Consider the following 25,163-nt stretch of genomic DNA (forward strand, 5'->3'; position numbering starts at 1 on the left):
TGGTGTCTCCAGTGCTGGTGGAGTGATTAGCCGCCTGAAGCCTTGAGGACAAAGAAATGCCTCTTATTATGTAGAAGCAGTCACTGTTATCTGGGTGGATAACAATGACATGTAGATAGCAGATGAGATGTAGGAAGGAGATGCAGTGGGTCCCCGGGATGCAGAGGTTGCTGATATTGTTCTGAGCCCGTTCTGCTTCCAGAAGCCATTCCCAGTGGTTTCCAGGGAGCAGGCCATGCAGTGCCCAAGCTGGGAACCCTTTGGCACGGTAGTACTGGTAATGCAGAGGCAGCCTTTTTCTCCCAGAGGACCTCTGCTGCCAGTGCTGGAGCAGGGCGCTGGCGCGGGGCCCAGGGCTGCAGTGATATAACGTGCTTTGAGGGGCCGCTGCAAATGTTGCATTTGCTGTGGGCATAGTCTTACTCAAGATGACTCTAACTGAAAGGAGATGATGAACAGAAAAAATCCCCCTTGAGCTTTTCAGCAGAGGATCATTCTGTGCAGCCAGTTTCACTTTCTTTGATGTAGGTCAGTCTTGCCCACACACCGCAGGCTTGAGTAAAGAGCAACCAGAAAGCTGAACCATCCCTTCCTACCCCTTTCCATTCTGCTCACACACACACACTTCCAAAAGCCAGATTTAAATCTCGGGGAGATTGGGATGTGCTGTCACAGTAGACTCTAGCAAAACACAGAGTTTTTATAAGCCATGCGTTCCTCTGAAACAGAATTGCTTTAATTCCTCTAAATATCATATATCTCATAGTTGAAACAGGGCATGCACAGTACAAGCGTCATTTGCCTAGGCAATAAGAAGCAGCTAATGGTCCTCCCTAGGTTGTCCTCAATGGATGCTGTAGGACACTGGCAGTGTCACAGAGCTCTTTGCCACTGTCACTCCCATTCTTGTGCTCCTCATATCTCCTTGGTTGGTGGCTACTTCTGAGCCCGGGGTCCACCCTTCAGGCAGTTAGCTTCTTTCATTTTCTAATGCACATCTTTGTGGTTTTCTAATGCACGTCTCTATGCCACTGGACCACTTTTCTCACAGCTGCCTCCCCCCACGCCCCCCCCACCCCACACTGCTGTCCACGCATTTTTCAGTGAGGTTGCAGATCAGCTCTGCGAAACATCTGAAAAATGTAGGATCTGGGAAAAAAGAATGGACATTCGAACCATGGGTGAAAGTTATATTCTGTCTCAAAAAAAAAATCCTGCGTGTCAGTGTTTGTTATTCCTTACATTTGCCCTTTCAAATGCACGCACCCATTGCTCTTCTTCTGGAAGTATTTTATAGGACTGACATATAGGAGCAATGTTACATAGGAGGAAAATCTTAAGGATTTAAAGACGCTGCTGGAAGTCTGGATTTTAAAAAGCTAAATCTGAAGGTGGGGCTGAAAACCTAAAGGACAATAAATACTTGTGAGTGATGTTCAGTAGGACCTGCCTCTGCCGGGATGGGAATCAGTCTCTCTTGGGCTATCGTGAGCCAAGACCTTGGAACATGGCATGAAGCAGAGAAAGAAATGGGAAAATGCGTAGTAGAGGGCAGTTCATACTGGGAAGGGGGCTGCTTGTTGATGAAGTAAACGCAGAAAGAGGCATAGATAGAGGTGCGATACAGATCTCCAAAATTCAGTCTTCTCTTTGAGGAGGGTGAGAGTCTGCCTGTCTGCCCGTGGGCTTTCATTTTGTGTGATGCACCCCCTTCTTCTCCCCAGTTCCCAGCAGTGAACATTTTTGGTTACCAAAGGTCTCCATTGAGTGCTTCCAGGGTGTGCTTTGCCAGCTGAGGCGGGGGCTGATGCGGCCGTGGGGAAGAAGCATGCTCCACGCTTCGGGGAATTCCAAATGACAGTGCCTGCCAGGGGCACGCTTGTCCCGTGCTGCCAGACCCCGCTTCCTTCTCCTCTTGCGCAGCTGTGAGCTTCATTAGGTAGCGATGTCTACAAATCACTGCAGTGTTAAAATGCAGAGCGGGGGGAATTCCAGCAGGACGAGGGCTGCCAAGTTCCTCGAGTTTTAACAGTGCGGTCTGAAAAGGAGCCCCCTCCCCACTCAAGAACTAAAAATACAACTAACACCAAGATTCCGGCAATTAAGCGTAATGCTAGTCAACTTTAAATCATTTGTTTATCCTTGCTTTTGATGCACTTCAAGGTGTAACCGGAGAAGGTAGGGACCAGCACATGGATGTGGCTTGCTGGAGCTGAGACTGCCGTCCTCTCTGCTCTGCGACTTACTTCTCTATCAAGTCCACACCCTGTGACAGTTGAGGGCTGATTTATTAATCTATGCATGAATTAAGGGCTGTTAAGTGGTTAACTGCTGTAAGAATTCAGGAAGAGAGATTAGTTTTTAGTCCGGGCATCTGATTTTGAATTCTACTTCCACCCTGAACTCTGAGTGTGCCTTACAGCCGGTTACAGCATTTCTGTAGCCTTGATTTTCATTCCTGGGCATCATCATTTTGGTGCCTGAAGAGAAATGAAGTTTGGGGGTTTCTTGCTCTAGGAAGCACAGTGCATACTCTACCTGAAGAAATTAAGGCCTTTTTTAATTTCTCTATCTAGACACTCAAAATCACTAGTTCTTTTTTGAAAAGCACCAGACTGGCACTCAGGTGATCAAGGTTGTATTTCTGGCTGCACAACTGGCTTGCTGAGTAACGATGAGTAATCCTATGACCTCCTGGTGCCTTAGTTTTCCCACAGGTAAAATGGGAGTAATTATACTCTCTTCCTTTGTAGAGCACTTTGAGAGCTATGAATAAAATGAGCCATATTAGATATCATTATTTAGACATTATTAATTATTCTTTGGGTTCTTTTGTATAATGTGGAAGTGCGTTCTTCATAAGAGTAGATGTTCTTCTCTTTGCATCAAGGTTTCCCAGGTACTCCACTAGCAGGTCCTTTAGAGGAATATATCTTGTGAAAAAAACAGCAAAATCTGTAGCTTACAAAGAAAGACTTCTCTGTCTCCATCTGCTTGTCCACTGACTGAGGACTACAGACCCAGGGATAGAAAATTGTATACCATTGACAGGCTTTTGGTGGGGAGAAGCAGAAAGCAACATCCTATAACTTTGGCGACAGGCAGAAAAAAGCTCCAAATCATTTTGCTCATCCCTACTGTGAAAGATTTCTTCTCACAAGGTTTTATACTGTGGCTTTACACTATTATCGAGCCATGAAGTTCGGCACACACTGATAGTTTCTGAGAGTTTGCACACTGTGTGGGAGAAATACAAACTACCCCAGAGCTCCAGCTTCCGAGGGAAGCTAAGGAGAACTGGGGGTGTTTGGATCTCTTGAAACCCAACCCAGGAGCTTCACTGAGATACCTTATTCATTTCTGGTTTCTCCATAAACTCTGTTATTAACCCAGGGCTAGTTCAGAGTGTTGAAGCTCCAAGCCTATTTTGGATGAAAAACCAAAGCAAACCATACCGTCTCTTGGTTGTGACAGTGTGTCTTGGTTTTGGAAGGAAGTTGCTGGACTCACACATGCACCACAGAGCTGCACTCTGCATCAGGTCTGACCCTGTATCAATGAAAGTAGGTGGCATCTGCCTTTAAGGTTAAAGCCACAGAGGAGGGGCTGTGCCTGCTTCCTATCAAACCTGGGTCTTGCTTTCCTCAGGAGCTCGTGCCTTTTCCCCAGTGGTAAGTCAGACTTGGTGTTTTGGATTTAGCCCTTTCTAAGGCAGGTTGTTTGCAGAGAAAGGTGGGTTTTTGGGTGAGAAATGTTCCTGCGTTGCAATAGTTGAGTTTAATAGTTTTCTGTCATTGTCTTCTGGTGTGGAAAGTGGTTTGGGGTTTTTTCATTTTGTTGCTTTTCTTTATGGTCTTTGACGTGAAGGTAGAAAAGATGGAAACATAGTGAAGAGTGGAAAGCATGTGCTTGGAGTGAGGTAGTGGGAGCAGAAACATCTCGTTTTCCCTCTGGTTTTTTATGTTGTGCTGGGCCAAGCCATCAGGGCTTTGTTTCCACCTGTGTTGAGAGCCTCGGCTCCAGGGAAAGGCAATAGTAGTGCAGATGGGCTAAGGCTTGTGAAAGGCAAATGCTGTCCTTGTCAGGGGTGGTTGTTTGGTTCTTAGTTGGGTGGGATTTGGGTTTTTTTGGGTGAAGTTTAACATTCCCAGCCTTCTGGGAGACTCTGAGATGGATTGCTGTGGGGGCACAGCGACAGAGGCATGCTGGTCTCATTGCCACGTTTTGCAGAGATCTCACTGATCAGTGTGATGGCAAACTGAATCAGCTGGGACTCAGTCCCGCTCTGGTGGGCTGTAACTCCGCTCTTCTGGGGAAATGGTCAGGAGGCAGCAACACAATCAGCACGCACAAGGCTTCAGCCCAAGGAGTGAATCTGAAAAATGCTTTCACCTGGAGTCTGGGCTGCTCTTGCTTCAGCAAAATAAATAGGATGGAGCTGAGCTGGGCCTCAGTGGGAGTGCATTGCTGGCTGAAACCTGTCCTGGGATTTAGTGGTGCAGAAGCAGTGTCCTAGCACTGTGCCAGGAAACCCTGTGCTCTTGGTGAGGTCCTGCTTCTTAGAGAAGATTTGCCTTGCTATTTCTGTTGGTTAATAATCTGCTGGTGGTTTTTAAAGGAGAGGACTTGTGGGTGTGATGTCCTATTCAGCTTACAGTTTGATGTGGGCTATAAATCCCTCTGTAGTTCCAACCTGGTGCAGTTAGTGCTCTCCGATGCTTGTGGTAATCTGCCTGCCAACTATTTCAGCAGTTAATGCACAGAATTAAGCATATAGCTTGTAGGCTTAAGGCAGAGGACACGCTAGACAAGAATTATTGCTATGCTTTATCCTGCTATAGTCAGTGGTTTAGTCTAACAGGCTGTATTTGGTAGTGTTATCTCTTACCATGCATGTTGGGATGAGTGGCTGTGGGTAAAAAGGATGGGTTTTAAATGTCTATCAATAAAAATTAGGAGCAATTTGACCCTGATATCTTGTGATTAAATTTAGGTACTTGGGCATTATTTTACTGAAGCTAGAGTGTTTGTTGATATGGGAAAAAAAAAAATTAACTAGATTAATAAAATTTGTGTGTAACTCTTGCTTAAGCTTTAGCTGTTATCTTCTTGTGGAAGAGCAAATTTGGACATTTAGGTATGCTGTTTTGTAGACAGAGGCTGCTCCTCTATGTTGAAGGCTGTTTGTTAAGGAAAATGGCACTAGGTTTAGGCTTTATTAAGATCACAGGGAAGGAGACCATTTAGCCTGCGTGCAGCTTTGTGCTGAACTAAAGTTGGTATTCTTGCAGCTTGACGGTTCTTTCCCAGCTGAGAACAGGGTGCACCAAACTGAGTAAAAAGCAATGCTCGCCACCTCTGTAATGCTGTAGCTTTCTCACAGGTGCCTTGCCAAGGTTGGCCACCTAATCCTGCAGCTTCCTTTGGAAATAGAGTTGTACAGGTAGTGAAGGTGTTGAAGGAGTCCCTCAAACCTTGCTTTTGTGGAAGCACTAACCAGGGAACTTCTTTTGCTTGATATAGGGAAATGTGCCTTTTTGGCCATCAGCTAAAATCTGATAATGCTTTTCTTTGAAACTCTAGGCCAGGAGCTTGGTTGAGTACAGGGATAAAGATGACACATTCTGTCTGGAGAAATTTGGAGGTGTGTGTTTAATACAGGGATGTATCAGTTGTGTCCTAAACTTGTGTGACTCTTTCCAATAGCTCTGTTAGCTTCAGAGGCATATGATAACAAACCTGGCTTTATCAGTCCGTGCAGCTAATATCTCCTTCCTCTCCTGCGCTGCAGGCTGTAGGAACTGTGAAGACCGTTTGGTGCATGAGAAGAAACTTCTGCTTTGCTGCTGAATGGGACCGCAAGGGCCAGAGCAGGCAGGGGCATGTCATGGCATGCAGAAACCTCATTGCGATGAGACTTTTTGAAAGAAAGAAGGTCTCTGAGGAAGGTCTGTTTTGTAATAACTCTTTTTGGTGAAGTTAGTGCCTGTGTATGTAGTAATGAGCTGGTGTGGATGGTTGTCACTACCTTTGCACCAAATTCCTAAAAAGTGGGTTTTAGTGTTGAAGTCAAGGGCAGTTGTGGTAAGTGGCAAATAACTGTTAAGACAGAGCACTTCAGTGGTTTGCAAGAACCCATTGTGGGGTTTCTCTACCCATTCCTGGGAGGTCAGGACTGGGTGCAGGGTATTGAGCAGTGCCTGGGGTCTGTGGGTTTAGTGGCAGAGTGGGCTGAGGAGCATGCACTCGCCGTTGTTCTCCTCCAGATCCCATGGTAGCATTGGTTCCCAGGTTATATAGCAGGCTTTAGGCCAGACCTGTTCTCTGGGTTTCAATGCAGAGCTCTTGAAAGTGCCTTACCAGACTGAAAGCTTGAAAGGAGCAATTTCTGGTATTTTGTGGGATAACTGCTATTCTCAGAGGACCTGTGATTATTTATCCACATGTAGTGTGGGTATGTGCTCACATCTGTGAGACGGAGGTATTAGATGTGATACTTCTGAATTTTATTTTTGTCTCTGGTTGTTCGTGAACATTTAAGGGATCTTGGGTGGTTTTTTTTTTGTTAATCACAAAAAGGATGAGCAACTGAAATGATACTTTCACCTGTCCTGAGGCGTGCTTAGCTATGGATCTCGGGGCCGAACCCACTTTGACTTCCATTAGCTTAGGAAAACTGTCTGCTCTTTTCAAAGAGCATGCAGTTCTGTGGTCAGCAGAAGTGAGGAAAGCCCTGCTTTTTGTAGACCAGAGTCATCCTCAAAACGTAAGCAGCTTCAAGTAGAGAGCGCTAGATCCCTCTCTGACAGCAGCCAGAAATAGATGCTTCAAGAAAAAGTAGAGGAAAAGAACAACTGCACTGTGATCCTCCCTCTGAAACACTCCTTAATTTTGGCAGCTTAATAAATTAGGGTCTTCCATAGAATTTGTTTAGATCGTTGTGTTGAACAGCACCAAAATGTGCCAAACCAAATGTTAGTACAGTTCTCTTTGGAATCTGTTTGTAGCCCTGGCTTCTGCCACAGCTGTTCCCCTGGCAGGGAGCACAGCCCTTCATTGTGCCAAAACAACTCTTTTATATGACAATTTTGCAGGGTCCCTCTGTCCTTGTAGCAGGAAAGATGGTCACCTGCCTTACACTCTAAGTTGAACTGAGAGTTTTTGCCAACTGCAATTATACTGGAGAAGTTCTTCCTGCTCCCCCTTACATCCCTGCAGCCACTGAGTATTTTGACACGGGCGTAAAAGCTGCTGTATTTGAATTTAGAAATTGGCCAGTGGGATGAGAATGTGCAGCTGTGGAAGGCGCGAGTGCTCCGGCTTCGTCACTGCTCCTCTTGGGCCCACCTATTTCTGTGAGGCTTATGGGAGCTTAAGGGGATAAAAATGGCCAAGGTAATTAGCAGATTTGGTGGAAATCAACCGGTCGGGCTCAGAAATTATTGGAGGTGAGAAGACAGTAGACAAGTAGATATAATCTGATGTGGTGGAACTTATTTCCATAGAAAATCAAGAAAAAAAAATTTCTTTATTATTGTTCAAATTTTTTTTAAAAAAGAAATACTTCTTGTAGTTCAAGACCTCAGCTGCAGTGGCTGGGTGTAGGAGAAATCACCTGAATCATCCCTGGGCATGCAATCTAGAGAGGCAACCAGCCAGGGAGAATGGATCGCATGCCACTTAGTCTTTGTAGCAGGTGAAGCGCCTACCTGCTTTATTTGGGAAGTTAATTATTTGGGGGTAAAATGGAAGGTGTGGGGGGTTGGTTTGTTTGTTTTCCTCTGAGATTCTTATGATGCAGCATCCCTGTGGACTCTGAGGGATATTTAACTTATTGGGAAGGGTGGCCAAATCCTCTACTGTCTAAATACAGCATCTGCAGCAGTGTGGAATGTGTGTTGTACAGCTGTGAATGTTCCAGGCATTCAGCGTGTCTCCTTTTTCACACAATAGCTTCTATTTATGGGTTTTCATCGAGTTGGGCTCATGCATTCAACATATCTTTCTGTGTGTGTGTTCTGTTCTTTTCTTTTCTTTTCTTTTTTTTGCTTTTTCTTTTTGCTTTTGTTTTTTAAGGTTTGTAGAAACTCCGAGCCACTTCTCCTGGAAGGAGAGTTACTACCGATCAGCCATGTCCCAGAGCTCACAGCCCAGGGAATTCCTCAGCCCAGAGGTGCTCCAGCATATCTGGGACTTCCTGGAACAGTAAGTAGACCTTACATAGAGCCTGTGGAAGAAGGTATTTTGGGACAGGATGCCTCTGTAATTAGGTTGCTCAGGGGACTGATGTTAGGGGTTTTGGAGTCTTTTGTACTTGTTGATTAGAAGATGGGGGCGTGAGTCTGTGATGACTGAAAGCTCTTGAGCTCTCAAGAAGTTCTTCATCCAGGTGATGGGGAACAGATGCAGACATGACCAGTGATGCTGACTCTCTTCAAGATCTTTGGTTGCTGAGCTGACCGCTTTCCAGCACATGGTCGGTTAAGGTGGATGCCTGAGGTTTTCCCTTAAGGAAATGGGGTCATTACTCTGTCCAGGCTGCATGTTTTCCTCCTTTCCTGATGCCAGGGAAGGAGAGAAGGTGTAGATGGTGCAGAGTTCACCAGTCAGGGCTGTTGAAGGAAATAAAACTGATTCCCATGAATGATGTTGAGACAGTTACTGCTGTAGATTCCCCATGTGTTCCGTCTTTGTGATTTTAACCTCATTTATTTGGTCAGACAAGTGAAATGTCCCTCCAGGCCCTGTCCTGTTCAGGGGCTGCTGTTAGCATAGCGGGCGATGAGGTAGTTATTAATTAGTAATTGCTTACTTTGTCCTGAGACTGGTTTGTAGTCCTGGGTGACATTCTAGCATGCGGGGTGGGGAGGAAAATGGAATTTGGCCAATTTTAACTGCATTACTCTGTTCTTTTCAGGCCAATATGCTCGGTTCAGCCAATCGATCTGAACTTCATCGATGGCCCATCTGAAAATGGCTCTACAAACAAAATAGAGATCAGCATGGACTGTGTCCGAGTGCAGGATACGGAGCTGAATGACCCAATGTGGGTGAGTAGTGCAAAGAACTTCCTTAACTTTTGGGGACAGATGAGTTCTTGCAGGAGCTATTCTTGCTGCACTGCCCTGGGGCCATCTTCCCCTCCTGGTGGAGGCTTTGTGGCTGATGGCTCTGACTGAGGAAGTTCCTTCTCACCTTGCCTGTTGTGTCACCCCCACAGAAGTTGGTTGGGAGCATGGCTCTGCCAAGTGACTGTGGTGGTGAACAGCAGTGTGGCTAAACTGGACGGTGTGTGACCTGTGGAAAGGCATCACTCCTCTGTGCCTCCCTGGGGCTACGAGGGGGAGCAGGCTGGCTCCTTACCTGCTCCTCTTCTCCCTCTGCAGCAGTGGCAGGAGAGAGGGATGAGGCAGATGAACAGGCAGAATTGCTGAAAAGTCTCTTGCATTTGCCTAGCTGCTCAACCATCCCTTCTCTCTCCCTGCTTAGAGCTAGTTTGTGTGGCCTAAGGGTGAAAATAGTTGGGTATTCTGGGCACAGTTGCAATTTTGCTGACCAAGGGTAGGGGCTCTTTACCGTTTTTGCTTCTCTTGAAGGTCAGATATGAATGAAAACTTAGTTTCAGACCATGGTTGGGTTTTTTCCTCCTGTGTCTCCAGATAGGCAAAGCTAGATAGTGTTTGTAACAAGTCTTGGCCGTAGGTGTCTCACCAGTATGGCTTGAGACTGGAATGCAGATGAGGCACACTGGTGGTTGCTGGTTCATTGCCTTTGGCACAAACTGACTAGCTTGTTCTTAGCAATAGCTCTGGTGAAGAAGCCAGGTGCTATTCTTGCAGGTTGGAGCAAGAGGTATTTCAGGAGTTCAGGCTGTTAAGGTCCTGTTTCTGTTCTTCCTGGGGTTTCTATACTTCGGGCTAAAAATCATGTGTGGTTTGAAATTTGTGTTGGTGCCTGTAAATCGTCTTGTTCCTCTGCATTTCCATCCTGAGAAACTGTGTCAGTTAATTCCCTGGTTAATCAACCACCATTTTTAATGTGCTTAACCATGGCATGTTGGCAGTCTGGACCCTGACAGTGTTTGTAACCTGGAGGATCACATCTGGAAGGAAATTGCTCCCAGGTCACGTTGATTGCAGAAGGTTGACCTGTTACTACCTCTCTGGTCTGACTGGTGGGGAGATTGCAGTGCTCTCCTCTCTCCTTGTAAGATTGTGAAGGGTAAAAAGGCCACTTTGAGGTTGGGTATGTGCTTGGCTAATGTGAAGCTACTCCAAGTGCACAAGGAGAGGTGACTGATGTCATGTCTGCTTATCTTTTGATTCTGCATCCAGGTTGGGTGCAGGGGGGTGGTGTGCAAGCCTTCAATCAGCATCTGGATCTGAAAGGCCACTTGTCAGCTTTTTCCAACACTGTAGCGCAGCTCGGTCTCTCCTCAATCGCTAGTCCAAGAGATTCTCCATGTTTAGAGGGGCTCTTAATTTTCAAAACAGGTGGTAATGTTCTGTTTGAACTGTGTCCTCTTAAAAAAAACCCCAAAAAACAAAAAAAACAAACCCTAACAGTTTAAAGGTCACCAGCAAAACCTTTGCTCTTTCCATGCTCAGATGTTGACTTGCTTCATCAAGTGCTAGCAAAGCTGCCCCATCTCCAGTTCCTCTGCGCTGTCTGCAGAGCACTGGTAGCTGACAGGCTTGCTCCAAGTCCTTGTTCAGAGTCCCCCTCTCCCATCTGTGATGCAGTGAAACATGAATGGAAAATCCCATCCTCTTGTCCTCTCTGAGCACCGCTGAAGTGAGCACTGAGGCTAGGAGAGGAGGACAGGCACCTTTTGCTATGTGATGGCCTCTTGCTTACGATGGGTTTGATCCCAGCCTTGCAGAAGGCGTTTCTGGAGAGGTCGAGCTGCACAGTGACTTCTTAAAGAAGTGTTTTTCACTGACATGACAAGCCAAAGGGGGAGCGGGGGAATTCCATCCCATCCTCACCCTTACCGTAAGGCAGCGACTCAGAGTACATTAATGTATGTACATTAATAAATGTTCCAGTTAGTCTTCAGTGGAAGACAGCACCTTCGCTCAGTTGAATGCTGCACAAAAGCCTTTACAAAGCAAAATATGCGTCGCAAACCTGTGCAAACAGCCTGTCTTTTAAAATGAGGAAAGCTCTTTTTACTCCCCTTGCCGCCACCACCACCACCTCCCTATAAATTTGCAAACATCCCTGACAGGTGACAACTCCCCCTCGCAGAGAAGCCCATGTTTGCTTTGCTGTTCCTGGGGCTCGCAGCCGCGTTGGCAGAGAATGTGTAGCCTGGGGCAAGGTGTTTGCTGTTTGGCGGCTTTAATCTGAAATACCTTACAACCCTCTTCCCCTCCAGCTCCTCTTTTCCTTTGGATAGCTTCGGGGCAAGAGCTCCCCTTTGCACCTGTCTCTCCCGTAACCTCAGCCATGTCACTTCGAGACACGAGGTGCCACACGCAGCTGATTGCAGCCCAGAGTTGAAGAGGGCAGATAAACACAAAGGAATGCGGCAGAGACGGAGGGGCCCTGGGAGATGAACAGTGAGATCAAGGCAGAGTGCTTTTTATTGTTATATTTCTCTTAGAAGAGCAAGGCTGGCTCTTCTCCGAAGTGTACCACTGTGTGAGATTTAAATGGGTGCAAAGCAATTAAGACTGGCTTATTTAAAGCAATTGTCCTTATGTGGACTTTAAGGCAACCCTAATCAGCTTTTAAAATAAGCTCTGCACCTTGTTGCAACTTATGGCTGAAAAGTGAAACTTTCAGCCTTAAAAGATGCTCATTCTTGATCCCAAGAGTTGTGTTGGTGAGAGATGCGCATTTTTTTTTATTATTTGATTATTTTTTTTTTTTGGGGGGGGGGGGTGCAGTTGCTTGTTCATAACAGAGCTGGCAGTGGGGAAGAAGCTACTGTGTTCAGAGCAGTGCCTGAAGGAACTGTCCCACTGGTGTGCTGGAAAATGGGCATGAGTCCTGCCTTGCTCAGCACCCATCAGTTGTGTTTGTTGCCTTGAAAATGCAGCTGTCTGGGGAGAGAGCTGAAGAAGTTTGGGTGACAAAGAAACCCCTCTCATCTGAGCTACAGCTCTGTCTTTTGCTGAGCCAAGACCTTGCAGTTCTCACGCTCTTGTTTTTAAGGCAGAAATATTCTTCCTGTGTCCCATATAAGAAAAGGGAAAATCACCAGAGAAACTGGTGATCAGCACTACCTTGGGATGAAAAGAGCTGGAGAGGATGGGAAGAGGGTTTGTGGGTCTGGTGTAATATTAGACAGTCATCAGCCTTCCCTGACCATATGCCTTGTGACTGCCTCTTTCACAATGTCCTGGGTGGCCCATTTGTGAGGCTGCTGGCTGTGCCCCTCCGCCTCCTGTGGTGTTAACCACAGACAGACTGGGAAATCCCAGCAGAGATCTGCCTTTTTGCGCGGCCGGAGTGAGGGGCTGGTGGTCCCTGTGGGTGTGGAGAACGTATAGTGTCTGCCATGGCCTTGGCGTGGGAAGGAGCTGCGGATGGCCAGGAAGGTAAGTTGACTGTGACTCCTTGTGGGCCACCTGCCATTCATTAGGCTTCACTGAAGAAGGTTGTCCCTACCCCCTTCCAGGATGCAGCCTGCAACTGTGGGGTCTGTGGTGGGGTGGTGGCCAGCTCCCTGCGTTCAAGAGACATGCTGGTCTCAAAGGCTGTATCCTGCAGTGCTAGAAACCAGGTGATGTTATATGTTTTTTTGTTGTTGTTGTCTTTTTTTTCCTGACTGATTAAATGCCCTGGAGCTATGGGGAGGAGGGGTCTGGGGACCTCTCTCTAGGAACAAGTGTGTGGTGGTGTGATAACCCCTCCGTTGCCCTGGAGCCCTCGCTGCACGCTCTCAGCCTGCTGTACCAGCTGCAAAATTGCTCTCATTCACCATCCCTCAGAAATCTTTTAAACTGCTCACCAATGCTAAGAGATGTTAGTCTGGACCCAAACAAAACTGCTTTGGGCTTAGGACTTCAACAGGCAGCATCCCGATAGAAGTGTTCTTTAAGGGGTTTGCGGAGTCTGGAAGTCTCCTGCCACCATCTCAGCAGCATGTCCAGAGCTCTGGGGACCTTGCCGGCAGGAGCAGGAGTGCTGTCCAGAGTGATGGAGCAGCTTGTCCCCCTCCCCCTGTACATACCTTCCTTTCATGCCCCTGAGCAATCCGTCCTCCCGCAGCCCCTTGCCTAACCAGTTCAGTGGAATGCCTTTCCCCAGACAGTCTCCGTGGTCAGAGTTTTCTTAACCTGGATCCGTTCCTCCCCACAAAAGGCAGAGAGAATTCCTTGCCTTTTTTTTTATTATTATTTAATTTTTTTTTTGTCCTTTTTCATCTTCTGCAAATCATCGTGGGGATTTGCCGTTTGTGGCTTGGTTAGCCACAGCTGAGCTCCTCGTGGTATGGGTTTCTGCCCCAGAGATGGTGGTGTGGGTGCTTCAGACAGGGCTGTGTCCTGAGAGGTGCCAAAGGGTTTGGGTCCTCAGCTTCATAGGTTGTGGGTGTCCCAAGTGTGGTGGCTACAGACATTTTGGAGGTTCAACATGTGTTTCATAGTTTTAAAAGGGACAGCTTCAGCTCTAACTTTGCTGTTTTCCTGTGTACACAGAGGTGGAGGAAAAACCGGGCTGTAGGAAAGATTAGATGTAGCCCGTGTAGGACATGGAGGTGTCAAGGCTCTCAGCCTCAGCCCTTGCACCAACGACACATCTCGGAGTTAGTATTTGATGCTTTCTCATGGGAACAAGAAACCTTTCGCAGGTTTAACCTGCTGTAGGCTCATGGAGGAGCCACCCCAGCTGCCTTGCACAGGGCACCTTCCCATGCTGCAGCCCAGCGAGCTGGAGAGGAGTGGGGCTGAAGCCCCTGCGGAGTTACACTGGCCCAAGGTGGCCAAGGTAGATCTCTTCTGCATGCTCTCAGACTTAGCTCTATGTAAATCAGTTCAGTAATTCATATTTGGTGGTCATGCACTGAATTCCTGGGTCTCTAGGAGCCCATCACCTGTACAAGCTGGGGGCTGTGGTCAGGATCAGGTGTGCAAGAGTATGATGGACAGACGTTAAAAAGAACCAACCCGCTGTCCAGAAGGAGGTATGTTGCATCCTATCCAATGCAGGCTCTGATCTCGGTTAACTTTAATCGCTCGCTTAAATGTTTTGCTGGGTCAGGAGACGAGAGCTCCACTTGCTGCAAGGTACCAGCTGAGGAAGCAGATGAAAGCTGGTGATGGGACTGCAGGACAGGGAGGACATCAACACCACCAGCAGGGCAGGGAGCTGGCATGGCACGCAAGGTGCAGCTGAGCGGTGCACAAAGAGTGTTTCGGTGCAGGGGCTGACTAACATGTGGTGTGTGCTTCTCAGGGCTCTGGCAGGTGCCACAGCCCTGCGTTTTGTTGGGAAATGGGTTTGCACCTGGAGGATAAGGCGGATTTGATAAGCAGATGCACCAAAGTGGGTTGTGCGTCCGTCTGTTTCCATGCCGAAGTATTCCCAGACTGACCATAGAAAGGAAGGAAGGACTTTGTACAGCACAGGGATATGATCAAAGCTTTTATTACTGTCTGGTTTGTGCTTGAGAGAGTTCGAGGCTTGCCAAGTTTCTCTTCTTTGTGGGTATTTGTTCATTCCATAGCTGTGCAAAGAAAGTTGAGATTATGCAAAGGCATTTCCATAATGAGCAAATGCATTATTCTGTTGGAAGTTTCCCTCCAGCACCTCTCTTGTTTGCAGTTGAACTCAAAACTCATTTAGGCTTTGCTTTGTAATCCAGCCGAATGTTTAATCTTCTGCAGTGTAGGTCCCTCCAAACGATCTAATAGCATTTAAGACTGCAGATCTAAATCCAGAAATGGTCAATTCTTTCAGATAAAGGGTGGGCCTAGAGAATGTATTTGTACATTCAGTTTGGCCAAAGCCTGAAGACTTCTCTCATTCTGTCTATAGTAGGGCTCTAAAAACAAATATGTTTCTTTAAAATAATTTTTCGCTAGCTCCCTTTCCTGTGCTGTTTTGCTCTGGTTCTGGCTGCAGACCAGGGCTGGCTGCATTTCTTTTTGTAGGAATGCAGCCAGTTGATGAGTATCATTACACCAAGTGTTTTATTTTTAGTGCCGCTTCCCCGAATTCTCAATGGTATTGAAGAAAACCAACGGGTGATCTGTCTGCTGTGCTAGAGGTCATTTTGGAAGCGTATTTAGGAAGCGTATTTAAAATTTCTTTAAATATTTCTGCTCTTTTAGTATCTTGCTTTACATTCATCTTGGGAGGGAATAAACTTAATTTCAAGCTGAAAAGCACAAATCTATTGGGAAAAGAGCTGTGTGTGAGGAGGCGTTTTGTGTCTGTTCTGCCCTGGCTCTTCTGGAAGGCTGGCTTTAAATTCCCACTCCTATTGCTACGAGCACTTGAGGTGGAAGAGTGTCGCAATTGCGGGTCCTGTCATCTCCCTACATTCAAATACCTCTAAACAAAAGAAGCAGTCGCTTCAGAAAACATCTTCCCCAACAGCTAGGCCTGCCTCCAAAGTTTTCCATGGTGCTGCACGTGCTTCTTGCTTCAGTATGGAGCAATAACGCATTAGCGCTTATTTTACATCTTTCAAAGGTCTGTACAAAAACTTAATTAAAAGGGATCTTGATCTTGGAGCAATAGACCTCAGGCACTTTTGCCTCCGGAGCAAGTTTAAGGTTTATGCTGTCTTGCTGGGAAATTCACTGTATGTTTCTATCCAGTTGATAGGATCCTCTATAAACATACTTCCCATATTATTTGTCAGGAATGCTTTGGGTTAGAACCTGTAAGCTGTAAACCCCTTGGGCAGCTGGCAGTTCAGCAAGCCACAAAGCACACTTTGAATACCAACAGAAGTGGAATGGCCATCCCTGAAGTTCACATTCTTCTGGACTTCTTGATTTTTAAACCAAATTGGTGGCAAGAGGAAAATGAGGTCCTTCTCTCTTGTTAGTTGCAAGTAAGGTGGTGAATTGAGTTGTCCGTTTCCAGCTGAATGAAAACCTTGCCGAGCTTTGTGGTACCCCCCGACCTTTATGGGGTGAGATGGATGGAGGATGCTGTTGCAAGCTGCAGTGCTGGCTGCCTGGGAGAGGTGGCCAGGCTTACGGGATGCTCCTTTCAGGCTAAGACAAACCTGGAACACAGCCCTGGGAATGTCCCGTTCCCCTTCCTTGTCCGACACGGCCAAAGTGTCTGTGTTGCAGCAAGCTGTGGGGTGTAGCTTTTGTTTTTAAAGTCCTCTCCTGCATTAATTGGGATTCTTGCTTTGAAGAAAGCCTTATGCATCCGAACTCTCACTATATATGTTGCTTTGTGGTTCTGCAGATCCTGCCCGCAGTCCTGTTAATAACTATTATTTTTTCCTCCAATATTTCACGAGGAGACTTTGGGACTAGGTAATGTTTTCCTCTGAATGTCTCTGCTACCTGTTTTCCACCTCACTGTTGCTGATTTGATAGCATTGAAATTAATGAGGGAGTGAATTGTCAGGCAGTCACAAACAATTAAATCAAGCTCTATGAAGCATAGATTAATGAGTGGTTTGTGGCCTGGGTTCCAGTACTCACTGCTGAACGAGCCCTTTGCTACTCTGCAAATTCAGATGCTGATATTAATAAAAGATCAGAGGAGTTTTCAGTATCGAATGTAACTGTCAGCTCTAAAAGCATGGATTTTTATCTCCAGCCTCCTTAAACACAAGGAAAAGGTACCCAGGTGAAAGGTGAACCAGGAAAAGGTGAACCACATGGTGATGTCCAGACTGGATTAAAATTAGACAAAAGAGAAACTAACATAATCCATCTTCTGGGGAGGGTCCCCAGCCAAATAACCAAACCCTGTGGCTGTTCATCCTACGGCTGTTGCCATGCTGGCAGTGGACGTGGCAAGTGACAGCAGGCAGAGGGCAAGGGGACAAAGACCAGCACTGAGAAATTCAACATTTCTGCGTAGGAAATAAGGAACAAACAGGGTCCCCGGCTGCCTCAGGGGGTGTGTTGTGGCTCAGCAGACCAGGGCAATATAGGATAATGGCGATGTGCTTGGATGGCCATCGGCTGCAGGGGGTCAGGGTTTAACCAGAGGTTTGGGAGACGGTTCTTGAATTATAGAAAACTGATAACTTTTTTAAAATATGCGATTATTGTATAAGGGCTTGGGTGGGAGGGAGTTGGCAGCATAGCAGAGGCTGGCTGGAACGAGCTGCTGTGATTGTGCATTTATGAACAGTTGTGTGTTTCCCGAGAGCAATCTGTAGTTTATACAAGATAAGGGAAGAACAACACTTTCCCCTCAGCTGCTTGTGCAAGAACAACCCTGGTCTGTCAACAGTCGCTCCTCTCTTGTAATTAAAAACAAAGGCTCTAATCTGTTGCTGTCTCCTGCTTTTCCCTTTCCCCAGCCTGAGCGCTGTCTCGTGCTGGGATGCAGGTTTGTGCCGTGCTCCTGTTTCCCCTCTAGCTGGAGGGATGGGGCTGTTCATGCTGCTCAGGAGTAATTCACATGAATTTTCTTGTGTAATTTTTCTCTTACTTTTGCAAAATATTTTACAAATATGGGATGGGGCTTTTTTTTTTTTGGGGGGGGGTGTGTGCTGTCAAATGCTGTGTTGAGCATCCGAAGGGCCTCATTAGGCAGTAATGCAGTTTGAACGTTGTTACCCTGACAAAAGAGCTGCTGATGGCTTGAACCCCCGAAGTCCCCTGGTCACACACTCCGTGTGTGAGTGTCTGCTGACCAGTTGTTTTTTGCTTATCAGTGTAAAACTGTTGGCTCAAGTGTCTGCTGGGCAGTGGTTTTGCAGGCTGATCAGCAAAAAATCTTTGTCCAGATAGTTTGTATTTTTTTTTAATCTCTAAGCCTTTTTTTAGTGAAAACAACTGCTCTTTAAAGACGGTTGCTACAAAATTGTGGGGGGAAAAAAAATAGGTAAAAGGAACATGAGGAATAAACAGACAACACTTTTTGATGATAAATTATCTGTATGCTTAGTGTCCATCCTGCATTGTACCCCAACTGTTAGGAAGTGATTTCATGCTGGCACTCCAGTGGGAATGACCTCCTGTGATGGAGTTGGAGGGGTTTTGGTTTTGCAGGCGGTAGGGAAGGTGTGGAGACCTTGCATCATCTTGACTGGAGAGCCGAGTCTCTCCGGAGAAGTGTCTTGCTCTCCTATTAAATGGAGCTCAGCAGCCGGAGGGCAGAGTCCCTGGGGGCGTGCGTGCGCCCTTCCTAAACCGATATTGCGCAGCGGTTGTGAAGGGAACTGGTTTTGTTTCACAACTCCTTTCCACCTTCCCTCTCCCTGTTCCCCCCATGTAGTGTTATCTCCTGACATGATGCCATTAACTCTCTAATTAGCCCTAGGGGTGTTCTGGGGGAGATAACAAGGCTATAGGAGCTCAAATAAGCAGCGTGCGCAGATGTTTACCCAGGGTCGGAGGGCAGGGCTGTTGTGACAGGCGATTGCCCTGGGGGGGACATGCTCCTTGGGGGAAAGAGAAGCCGACCTGCGCCGTGGGCAGAGCCAGGAGCTGGGCTCTCCTCCTGCCCTTGGTGAGGCTGTCTCTTTACCCTGCGCTTATAAAATCTGGGGGCAATTTGAAGTCCTTGGAAGAACAGGTTGATCCTCAGAACTAAGCGCTTGCAGCCAAGCCGTGTTTCTAGCTTGAAGGTTCATACAGTGGAATGCTTTCCAAAGGAAGTTCTGGGTATCAGACCCATCCCTGGGTCACTGGTGGGGAAGCCAGTGGAGCATCGAATTTTTGGTCATGGGTACAGCGGAGCAGTTAGCCCTGTGAGAGCCAGGGGTGCCTGTTCCTCTCCTGCCTACGAAAGAGCCGCAGCTCCCACGCAGCGCTCCAGAGCAGCCTGCCCGGGATGCTCACAAGGCTGTACCCAGTCAGTAGTGGGCAGGATGCTGCCCTTCTGCAGCATCTCTAATTTTTTTTTCTTTTTGTTTTGCCTTACCATAGTTTATTTTTTTTTTTTTACATTGAAAGGGGAACACTCCTGTTTATGTGCTGGGTTCTTTTACCCCCTGTTCCTTGTGGTTTGAGCAGTGAAGACCAGCTCTGCATGAGTTTTCAAGAATGGAGGGTGACTACTTTTATGGGTGTGTTTTTGTTGTTGGTTTTGTTGGGTTTTTTTTAAAGTATTTTCTTTTTTCTCTTTAACCTGGCTGCCTGATATTGTAGTCTATCATGTCTGTCCCTGGAAAGTCTTCACTGGAAGGACTCACAAAACCAATTGGCAGAGGCTTGGGGTTTTTTTGAGCATTCAGCAGTTACTCAGATGTAACAAACAAACAAAAAAAAGCCTCCAAACCCCACATTCTATTTTTTCCCTTCTCCTTGTGTTATCTCGGTCCTAATTTATAAACATTTCAGAGCTGAGAGAATGTCGCAGTCTGTGGTGACGTGGTTGATCCAGATGCTATTTTTATAACAGAGTGGAGAGGTCTGAGCAGATTTTTTTTTTTTTTGATCTGCAGGAAATTCTGCATGAACCACCGAATGAGCGGGCAGGTGTGCGCATGCACACACCCCTTCCACAAGAAATTACACAATCTCCAGTTAACACTACAATTGTGGCAATGACACTTTTAATTGTTGTGATTTAGCGCACTTACCTTGTGTCCTGGAAGGGTTATTGAGAACTTTGTGAGTGGTAGCGGTGAGAGAGGACAGGGCGAACTGTGTAACAGCACAGGGAAAACGCAGTCAAACAAAGAACCTGAATCAGCACTTTGACTTGGCTGATGTCTCATTTTGGAAACTTAAGGGTCTTGTTTGCTTGTGATTTTGTTTCTCAACATACCAGCAGGAGCCACAAAGCATTGCCAGAAGCTTTCTAGAATATCTGAGTCAGACCTGGGAGGGTTGCAGCTGAAAATTTCAAACCTAACTAGCATTTATTATTTTTAGTTTCCTACAGTATCGGAGATAACTTACTTTAAAGAGATCTCTTTTCCTGAGGCTGAGCTGCTTAGCTGTTTTGGGGGGGTTTTTGAGTTTTGGGGTTTTTTCGTTTGTTGGTTTTTTGTTTTTTTTTTTAAGTTCAATCCAACTGAGCATCCAAAGTATGTAGTGCCAGGCTTTGCACAACTCCTGATGGTTTGGGTTGATTTTTTTATTTTCTGGTTTGTTCTTTTCCTGTTTGGGAGGGGAGGAGCTTGTTTGACTAGAAGTGTAGAGTTTTTTAACATGTGAAAGGAGGACCTTTATCTGAATCTGTTTGCCTTCTCTGACTAAGCTAATTGCTATAATCTCTGTCTACAAAGGTTGTCTTGCCATGACTTTTGACCATCACCGTTGCAACAGGACTGATGTTGGTGTTTCCCTTGGAGACCTGTCCAGAAGGCTCAGATAAATGATAACTATCACTATCCCATTGCTGAGAAGTGAGTGTGCAGTTTGAGGGGATGGGGGGGGTGTCCCTTTGGTTTTGTCGCTCAGCCATATAAGCATACACTATTTTAGGGAGCCAAGTTTTCCTCTGAGAGCCTCCAAGAGATGCTGCCTCGCTGCTATTACGTTGTTGGAGACTCATCTATGTTATTATATTTTATTTTTTTTTTCCATTTGCAAAAGCAGAGGATCAAATGAGACTCCAGGAGATCTTCTTTCTCATGGTAAGGTAGAAGGGTGAGTGATCAAGCCCTCATCTTCCCTTGTGCCATCGGAGCCTGTGTGAATATTCAAGCCCATGGGACAGGGGGAAGCATCTTGTGAAGGGGGTGCATTCAGGTCTGAAGCCAGTGAAACAAAACTCGGAGCCCTGGAATAACGAGAGGGGTACACTTGTCCTTGTGCTGCAGCAGTGTTGGTGGCCACAGTGCCTGGTGTATGCTTGGTTACCTCCTGCCACCCCTGTCAGGGAGGTGGTGGCCTCCTTTGTGTCACTTGTGCATGACCGATTTGCAAAAAGCCACTTGTCCAGCATCCACTTCAAGGTGACCGCACAGGCTAATGCCTCTGAAACACTGAGCCAGGTTGGGGCTGTGTGTACAGAGGGCAGGGATTTGTGCTGACATGTCAATTTATTCATGCTGTATATACTTCTCCTCATGTTTGACATGCAGATCTCTTTGGATAAACTTCTACATATCTCTGTGTAGTGTATCTGGGTGTTGCTTCACCCACAACCACCTCCAGCCACCTGTGGGACAGAAGATAGCAGATACCCAACACAACAGTGCTGCATTAATGACTTGGAAAAGGAATATCTTCTGAGTTTCATAGCAGAGCTAGTAAAAGAGGGTTTTGCAATGGCTTGCTGAGGTTGGGAGATCTCTGTATGTACCACCTTCTTCTTCTCTTTCTTTCACCTCTGTAACTTTTGAACTCATGGGCCAGTCTCAAAAACTTGTCAGTATTCAGGGGTCAAAATAGTCCTCTGAGCAGAGCATAACTTTTTCTCACTATTAGACAGCAGAACATCCACAGGTGACGTCCAGCTTGATGTCCAGCTCCATGTAAGCTTTGCAGTGGTGCTGCAAAGTGACCCGTTTGGCTAACGGTGCTGTGGCTGTTCCCCGCAAACCTTGCCTGTATCTCCAGATTAGCACTTGTGTGGCTTTTTGGCTTGTACCCATCTCGGGTGAGATCAGGTAAGCGCACCAGGTGTAGCCCCTGGTGTTAGGTAGTACCGGGGAAGATGGAGAGGAGGGGAAGGGGCTGTGGCAGTGGTCTATTGAGTTGTTCCTGTGATGTAGGGAACCTGCTGTGAGCTCAGCAGGCTCTTGCTGGTAGTTCAGGAGTGCTGGAGGAACCTGAGCTGGGAAGTCGCTGGTGGTAGGTAGGGCTCTCCCGTGGCTGGGGAGGGCTCCGCACTCCTCCCTGCAGCGCGTTCCTGGGAGCACCTCCCCACGTTGTGCTCAGCAAGGAGGAATCGGGAACGTGCGCTGGAAATGCCTGCAACCTCTCGCTCCTGTGCCCAGCAGTCCTCCGTTGAGCTGTGCTCGCAGGGTCGGAGCTAAATGAGATGCCTACTCTGCTCCTCGTGGCAAGGAGCTGTTGCAGGGTAGGGAGGGCACGAGATCCCTCTGCTCTGGTGTCAGTTCCTGCATGAAGATGCTTTTTTGCACCATTTTATTGGTAGCAGTTTTGTGACTGCTCTGCCTGTCTCCAGCCTGGAGGGAGGCTGGTGTGAGCTTGCAGTGTCCAGCTTGTCCAGTTTGCAGATTGCGAGGAAGTCAGTGGTGGGTCCTTCTGCTGCTGTTTGCTGGAGAAGGCAGCCTAGAGAGCCGTTAGCACCCTGAGCAGCACAGCCTGCTTACTTTCATCTCCCTGTGAACCTGGAGTCCCCTCCCCATGTGCTCAGAGAAGTTGGGGTTAAATGATGCCCAAAGGCGAGGGAGTCGGCGTGGCGGGGAGCAACACCTCCTAGGCAGAGGCTCGGCTGCACCGAGGTGTTGGGGCCACGGGTGGGTTTCAGCCCTGTGGGGGACCCCTCTCCCCCTCCCAACGTGCCCGTGGGTCGGTCGGTCACTACCTGCAGCGGGCGTTACGAGCGTTCGCCGTTCGTGCGTGTACTCCGCAATTAGGCACCGGTCTGCTTCACCACAGGTCCTCAAATAAAATTCTGAAGTGCTGTCATTAGGCTGGGAGGGCAGGCGGCCCTGCTCCCATCTGGATGTTTGGTTTCCTCTCTTCCCCCCCCCCCCCCCCCCTCCCCCCCCCCTTACAAAAAAAAAATTCGGAGCAGCCTGGGGTGAGCCAGCCCCGCTCCTGGGGGGCGGCCGGTGCCCGGACCTCACACCGCCGACACACTCCGGGGCTCAGCGCTCTGGGCGCCGGGGCAGGATGGGGAATTTTGTCTGCTCATTCAGAGTCAAATCACAGCAGGGCTGTTGTGATCTGCTCGCTCTGTCTTCCCACAGATTGAGTCCGAGGGGGCTGAGGAGTCAGTGCTTTTCCTACCTGTCTCTTCAAAATCTTTACTTTGCTGTGGGCACGGTGTCCAGGTGGTTTTTACTGAGTGGTACCCAACAACTTCTCCCATATATTAATTTAAAATCACAAGTCCCTTTGGATGAGTCACCTTTTTTTTTTTATTTTTTGTAACACTATTTTAAGCGAGATTATTTTAAGGCTTATTACTGTGGCGTGAGTTAGAAAATATTGAGAAGGAGGGGGGAAAAATGTAGCTGGAGTGATGTCCTGTGAATGCAGGACTTGTTGGCTGTAAGCGTGGATGAGGGCGCGCAGATGATGGAGAACATAGCTGGATTACAGTGCATGAAAGGGCGATTGCTTTTCAGAAAGCTCCTTGTGGGTTTTGCCCCAAGCCTGCAGCAGCCAGAGGCTCACCTGTGTTACTGTACCGCCAGTCTCAAGCGTTTCATCTCGATACCTTCCCAAACATTTTGGGCTTTGGTAGCAGCAAAGCTTGTGCCTAAAAAAAACAAACAAAAAAAAAACCCAAAAAACCAAACAACCACCCCCCAAAAAAAACCTGGAATCTTCTCAGAAAATAAGTAAATAGAATTTTCTCAGAGCGGCTCCTTTGGAGCAACTCCATGACTGTCTTTTGAGTTCCCAAACTTGTAGAAAAGTGACAGGGGAAAGTTATAGTTTCCCTTCTTTATCTCTCTCTCTCTCTCTCTCTCTCTTTTTTTCCTATTTTTTTTTTTTTTTTTTTTTTTTTCCCCCCCCCCCCCTTCCCTTTGCTTTTTAGAGATTGGTGATAAGGAATTCTAACTACTTAATGAGCTGGGAGAGGCCTCTCTCCATTGGAGTGGAGGACTCCAGGTGGCACTTTGACAGATTGGACAGGTAAGGCAGGAGAGCCCCACCTCCTCCTCCTTGCCTATAGTTAGGTATATAAGGGAAACTTCAATTATGCAGAGAGGCACACTCTGAGTCCTGTTATCTTCCAAGTAGCATCATATATTTTTAGGGTCTTCTAGGGGGTGGGAGGTGTTTGTCAAAATCCTGGAGCCAGAAGAAAGAACAGCAGCATTGATCAATTTGACTGCTAACATGTTGTACCTGGAAAACAATGCCCAGTCCCAGTATAGCGAGGTAAGGATTCTAGGTTTGAGCTATGATATCTTTACTATATTTTTATTTTCAGTGAATGCATGTGATTTCCTCACCCCTGTAGTCCTGAAGTTAGGTGTGGAATATACACTTGGGTGGTTGTTGGTTGTTTTGTTTTTTTTTTAAAGAACTTTTGTGCTTTACAATGGGAAGCGGAGTTTACTGGGCTAAATATCTGAATGAGAGTGAACTTTGAGTCTTGACATTTGGGATAGTGAATTTGTTTTGGGAAACTTGGTCGGCCAAACATAACTTTCTTTCATTGGAGAAGCAAGGCAAAGCAGTCGCTTACTGTGGGCAATGCACACAGATTGTATTCCTGTAGCAGTCTGAACAGTATTTATGTTGAGTGCGTTATAACTCATTTACTAGTCTTTTATTGCCAAAATTGCTGTTGATTGTTAAAAATGGATGGTATCTAGGAAAGAACCAAAAACGCATTATAAACCCCTTCTTAAGTTACGTTTTCAAGTAAAATAATATGCAAACAAAGGTTCTGCGCTGTAAATGTCGCATTAGTGTCCACACCAATAACTTTTACTCAGTGCTGCTAATACCTTGCCTCATGACTTGCAGCAGCAGCAAGAGATTTTATACAGGACGTTTGTCTAAACGTATTATATGAGGATGAACGTGTGTACAATGGACGCATTTTACTTTCTACAGCCCTCTGCACCGCATGGGTGCGAGTGGAACGCAAACTTCAGATGCAGCTTTGATATTTTTATTTTTATTTCTTTTTATTTAATTGCTTTTAACCAACTGGGTCGATGCTTTGTAAGGTGGCAGCGGAGAGAATTGCTACACACTGTGCAAACCTTTGAGGAAGTTACCTGGGGTTGAGGGAGATCTAACGACAATATTGGTTTACATTCCAGCGGAGACAGCAGCTGTGTTGACACTCGTCAGAATGGCGATGCAGCAAAAGCTCCTCTGTGTCTGTGTGAGTGTGTATGTGTGTATTCCTGGTGAAAACGCTTCAAGTGGAGGGCACGGGGTATAAGACCTGAAGCAGACAGAAGCTCAGCCTCTCGGAAAAGAAAACAAAATAGGAATTGCAAG

At 46.8% G+C, this 25,163-nt stretch overlaps 1 protein-coding gene across 2 annotated transcripts in view; it reads left to right on the forward strand.

Moving 5' to 3' along the window:
- Positions 1-25,163, forward strand: part of TP63 (tumor protein p63) — a 106,465-nt gene that overhangs the window by 12,171 nt on the left and 69,131 nt on the right. The window contains exons 2-3 of one of the 2 annotated variants that reach the window (XM_009883358.1): positions 8,077-8,205; positions 8,918-9,050. In XM_009883358.1, coding sequence (XP_009881660.1) covers positions 8,077-8,205; positions 8,918-9,050 — 262 coding nt within the window. Of the gene's footprint in view, positions 1-8,076; positions 8,206-8,917; positions 9,051-24,041; positions 24,084-25,163 lie in introns of those variants that run through there. The other variant, XM_009883359.1, reaches the window with a different exon arrangement.

Source organism: Charadrius vociferus, unplaced genomic scaffold, assembly GCF_000708025.1.
Source record: "Charadrius vociferus isolate BGI_N301 unplaced genomic scaffold, ASM70802v2 scaffold214, whole genome shotgun sequence".
Classification (NCBI taxonomy): Eukaryota; Metazoa; Chordata; class Aves; order Charadriiformes; family Charadriidae; genus Charadrius; species Charadrius vociferus.